The sequence below is a fragment of the Orycteropus afer genome, unplaced genomic scaffold (assembly GCF_000298275.1).
Source record: "Orycteropus afer afer isolate SDZICR_OR568_19922 unplaced genomic scaffold, OryAfe1.0 scaffold01086, whole genome shotgun sequence".
Taxonomy (NCBI): Eukaryota; Metazoa; Chordata; class Mammalia; order Tubulidentata; family Orycteropodidae; genus Orycteropus; species Orycteropus afer.
The window spans coordinates 199,918-205,447 of NW_006922673.1; the positions used below are offsets into that span (position 1 = coordinate 199,918).

The 5,530-nt window shown below is 34.1% G+C and overlaps 1 protein-coding gene across 1 annotated transcript in view; it reads left to right on the plus strand.

Annotated features, from left to right (window-relative positions):
• The window catches only part of HDX (highly divergent homeobox), a gene marked incomplete at its 3' end in the record, with an annotated part of 248,049 nt that overhangs the window by 140,280 nt on the left and 102,239 nt on the right, over positions 1-5,530 (plus strand). The window contains exon 4 of the mRNA XM_007958705.1: positions 3,834-3,980. Within this exon, the coding sequence (XP_007956896.1) occupies positions 3,834-3,980 (147 nt within the window). The remainder of the gene's footprint in view (positions 1-3,833; positions 3,981-5,530) is intronic.

The following is a 5,530-nucleotide window of genomic DNA, read 5'->3' on the forward strand; positions in this document are numbered from 1 at the left end:
CCACCAGCTACTCTTTCTTTCTGGGTTTTTTTTTTTTTTTGGTTGTTGTAAATATATCTATCACACAGTTTTGGCCAATGAAATTTTTCCAGGTGTACAAGTTATTTACAGAAATTACATTTTCTAAAAATGAAAATAAAAGCAAAAAGCGTGATCCCTGCTATTACAGAGCTCATGGTGTTTTTGTTTCTAATTGCTTCTGAGTTGATTCCTACTCATGGTGACCCAGTGTTAGAGCAGAACTGCACTCCAGGGTTTTCAAGGCTGTGATCTTTTGGGAATAGATTGTCAGCCTTGTCTTCTGAGGTGTCCCTGGGTGGGTTAGAACTGCTATATTTTGGCTAGCAAGTACTTAATAGTTTGTGTCACACAGGAACTCAAAGAGCTCATAAACTAATGGAAAAAATGAAAAAGAAATTCCAAAAAGTAAGATTGAAATCTCAAAAATGTGGGCTACAGTCTGGATTTATGACCTGGATAGAACAAAGTTGTACACAGTATATGGAAAACTGAGGGAGTAAGCTGAAGAAAATAGTAAGAAAATTGAATAGTTCCCATTTCAAAAGGATTGTTTTTAAGTACATATATGTATAATTCACTTGCACATTTAACTGCAACACATATGCATCTTAAAATCTCATCAGAGTTTTCTCATGTAGTTTAGTTTTAAAAAGAAAAATAAATATTTTGCCAGTGGTGTCCTTGTTGTTATTGTTATTACGTGCCATCGAGTCATCTCCGACTCATAGCGACCCCTCCTTGGGTTTCCGAGGCAGTATCTCTATGGAAGTAGATTGCCCAATCTTCCTTCCAAGGACCGCCAGCCTTCTGGTTAGCAGTCAAGTGCCTTAGGCGTTACCCCACCAGTGGTGTCCTTGAGGCTGGTGAAAATGTGAGAGGTTTTCTGTCTATTGCATCACAATATAATCCAAATTATGTAGTCATTTGAGTCAAGCCTCACCTTTCACTGAGATTGCCAGAATTACTTGAATGTTATTCTTTTCACAGTATTAGCAATAAAATTCACTAATACATTTCCTTCACTTGAGCTGGAGGTGTAGGCTGCAGGATGCTGTGTACAGTGAAAGTGGCTTTAGAGTCCAACAGAAAAACAAAATTCACTTTCTTTCAGTGTACGCCATTTATTTTTCTCTAAATTGGTATTTACAATTTAATGCTACTTGATCTTTATTACCTTACTTATTTTTTTATGCTCTTAAATTTAAAATAAAAAAAAGCTCTGGTGGCATAGTGCCTAAGGCATTTCACTGCTAACCAGAAGGCTGTTGGTTCAAACCCACCAGGCACTCCTCAGAAGGAAGGTTGGGCAATCTACTTCTGTAGGGATACTACTTTGGCAGCCCAACAAGGGTCCACTATGAGTCAAATCTACTCGACAGCAATGAGTTTGTTTGTTTTTAAAAGTTAAAATATGCTCTTAGGAGCTTTCAAAATAACTCCTTCTTCTGCATAAACTTCTATTTAGCAAGTCTTGTTATAATAGGTTGCTTTCAGCATTGCTAATGCTGAGACCCAAGTACGTTTCTAGATTAGAAAATCAAATCAGGTTTTAGTTCAACATAAGGGATGAAACAGCTTTGGATAGCCTTGAAATGAATTACAAATTAATTGGCTGAGTGTTCTGCTCATTGTTCCTTCCATTCTGATAGTAATATAGGTTAGCTTACACTGGAAAACTTAGTGCAATAGAAAATTATGGACCTATTTATGGAGGTTTTTAAAATGAGTTATCTGAATTTACCTAGAACCTTACTATCATTTTTTTGTGCTATGTTTTATTTTGAGAATTTTAGCTCCACAACTATTGTGTAATCAGTATAGGATGAGCACCTAATGAGATTTTTACATTGTAAGTCATTCCAGCCTTATTCCTCTTGATTAAACAACAACAACAACAACAACAAAATGGATAACATGCTTTGACACATTTACAGAAAGCATGTAATTTAGTACTAGTACTTATAGTAAATGTTACTAATCAGATTTTTTTTTTGGAGAGAAGGGAAACAGATTTAATAGATAATGGAATTAACACACACACACACACACACACACACAAGCAGTATCATATTTCCTAGGAAAAGACACACTTCATTCAATCTAATTTCAAACTCTTGGTAATAAACCAAGAATTAATAATTTTTTTATTGTTGTTGTTGTTGTTTGCCATCGAGTTGGCCCCGACTCATAGCGACCCCTCCTTGGGTTTCCGAGGCAGTATCACTACAGAAGTAGGATTGCCCAACAGCTAAAATTACTTTTCAAAGCAGGACACACAGGAGTGCATAATTATGAGGGGCACAGGAGGAGGGTTACTGGGCAGGGAGAGGAGGAGACTGGGTTAGGGTTGCGGATGGTAAATAGGGAGTGAAACTAAATGTACCTGGAACAATTGAAAAAAAAAAGAAAACAAAGACTATAGCTTTGAAAGAAATTTACACTTATTGTTTGGTATTTCATCACTTTAGAATATGTTAACCCATTTATTTATTTCATGTTTTATATGTTGCATACCTTATTTATAACTGGTATCCAAAGTTAATTTAGTAGAAGGTTCTGTTTTTAATTTAAATTAGAAAGGAAATGTTAAATGCAGGGCAGGATTTCATGTCCAGCCTTTGTGTGGAATGAGACCATGTCTTCTTAGGCAGAAGGCAGCAAAAAAATCTGTGATGATTTACAACATACACCCTCAACTTGCTCATTTTTACAGCCTCTCTCTTTCTTTTTCACTCTCTCATTACACATACATATACATATACACACGGGTTGGCAGGATATATGTTTTTAATTAATGTTAGTTAGAATTTTTCACCACCCTTTGAGATTATTTGAGACATCACAGGGATAAGTCACTAGAAAATATCAGAAATATTTCTATTTCTAGCTCTGCCATGGACTCTCTTTGTCCTATTTAATGAGTCTTGGAACCTTTCTTTTCTTAATTCCATATGAAAAAAATGCAGGTCATTATTATGTCATGCTTCTAATTTACTTCCAAGGTATGCCTCCATGATTAATCAAATTAAAACAATATATAACCCTTGGTTTGTTGTTGTTGTTGTTGTTAAGTGCCGTCGAGTCAAACCCGACTCATAGCGACCCCTCCTTGGGTTTCCGAGGCAGTATCACTATGGAAGTTTGTTTAGTGAATACAAAATCTAACAACACAATATTAAGATTTATTACTAAAAGGATTACAATGGAGATAAACAGGCAGACTTTTTATGAAACATTCTGAAGCCATAAATATGATCATTTTCATAGTGCTACATTATCTTCCCACCATTTCTCTTATTACTCTTTTAAGTAATGATATCATTGATAGACCTGTGTATGGAAAATGTAGATTAATTGATCTAATGGTAGCTCACTGATATGATCCTGTCTTTTTTATTTTAAGATGTGTATAGTGTTTGGATGTGAATATGTATATGTATAGAAAAATGTTAATAAGTAGATATTTCCATAATTTTGGGTGATTTAAATTATGTATTTTTAATGTCTGTATTTTCTGCAATTAACATGTATTATTTATTAAACTTACTATAATTAAACTTAGTAATATCAACATTGTTTAACTGTCATCAGTTTAAAAATCTACTCATTTAATCCGAATACATCATATTATGTTATAGAAATATATACAATGAAAATACTTATTTTAACAATGGGGAAAAACAGAGTAATAATAATGAATTTACTTTAGATACTCTAATGTGTTGAAGATAACCTAGCACATCTCATCCTAATGATCTTTCTATATCATTCTGTCTTTTGATAATTTTAATTTTTAAAAATCTGTTTTACAGCTACAAGATCGTACTCAGTTCAGTGATCGAGACTTAGCCACTCTTAAGAAGTACTGGGACAATGGCATGACCAGTCTGGGCTCTGTTTGTAGAGAGAAAATTGAAGCAGTTGCAACTGAATTAAATGTTGACTGTGAAATAGTTCGGGTAAGACATTTTCAATAATTTTCATGTTGTGGTTGGTGAGTGGCATAAATGAAAGCTTTAAAGCTTTGCGTGAGGTGCTACAAATGATAGCATCACTGAAACAAAAAGACAACAGAATAGGGAAAAAACAGAAAATTATATGTCTGATAAGGGGCTAGTACCTAGCATATGTAAAGAACTCTTGTAAGTCAATAATAATAATAATAATAAATTTGAAAATAAATATTTCAACAAAGAAGATACACAAATTGCTAGTAAGCACATGAAAATATGTTTGACATCATTAATTTCTAGAGAAATGCAAATCAAACAATAATAAGATAACACTTCATACCCACTTTTGTTGTTAGTTGTCATGGGGTTGGGATGGCTATAATTAAGAAAATGACATGTAACAACAAATACTGGCTAGAATGTGGAGAAATTGAATTCCTTGTGCACTGTAGGTAACAATGTAAAATATTTTGGCCTCTTTGGAAAACATTCTGACTTTTCCTCAAAAAAGTAAATAAACAGTTACCATATGACCCAGATATTCCACCCCCTAATTATATACCAGGAGACATGTTGTCACAGTGGTCAAACACATGGCTGCTAATTGAAAGGTTGGCAGTTCAAACCCACCAGTCTCTCCAAGGGAGAAAGATGTAGAGTCTGCTTTGGAAAAGATTTATAGTCCTGTATATTTAGACCTGTACTCTGCCCTACAGGGTCATATGAGTTGGAACAACTCAACTGTAGTAGATTTGGCTTTTTGGTTTTGGATATCTACTCAAGAATATTGAAAATATATGTCTGCACCAAAACTTATATACAAATATTCATAGCACATTATTCTTAATAGCCAAACAATGGAAGCAACTGAAATGTCCATCAAGTACTGGATTAAAAAAATGTGGTATATCCATGTGATAGAATAATACTTACCAGTAACAAAGGAATGAATAGCAGAAAAATGAAACAAGATCCATACCTCACATCATACGCAAAAACTAACTTCACAGGAATCAAAAACTAAAACATAAAACCTAAAATTATAAAGTTCATCAAAGAAAAAATAGGGGCACTAATATATGCCATTAGTAGACTATTTCATATGAGTAAAAATGTACAAACAGCAGAAGATAAACTAGATGGGTGGGACCTTTTAAAAATTAAATTCTTCTGTGCATCAAAAGACTTCTCCAAAAGAATCAAGAGAACCTACAGACTGGGGGAAATATTCAACAATGACATAACTCACAAGGGACTTATCTCTAAAATTTATGGAGAATTACAACACTTCAACATCAAAAAGACAAGTAATTCAATTAAAAAATGAACAGACACTTCACCAAAGAAGATATTCAGGTGGCCAACACATTATTAAATGGTCACGATTATTAGCCATTAAACCAAAAACTAAACTAAACTCACTGCTGTGGAGTCAGGTCTGACTCACTGCAACCTGACCTTGGGTTTCCAAGGCAGTATCACTACAGAAGTAGATTGCCCAACCTTCCTTCTGAGCAGTCTTGTTAGCCATTAGAGAGATGCAAATCAAAACAATG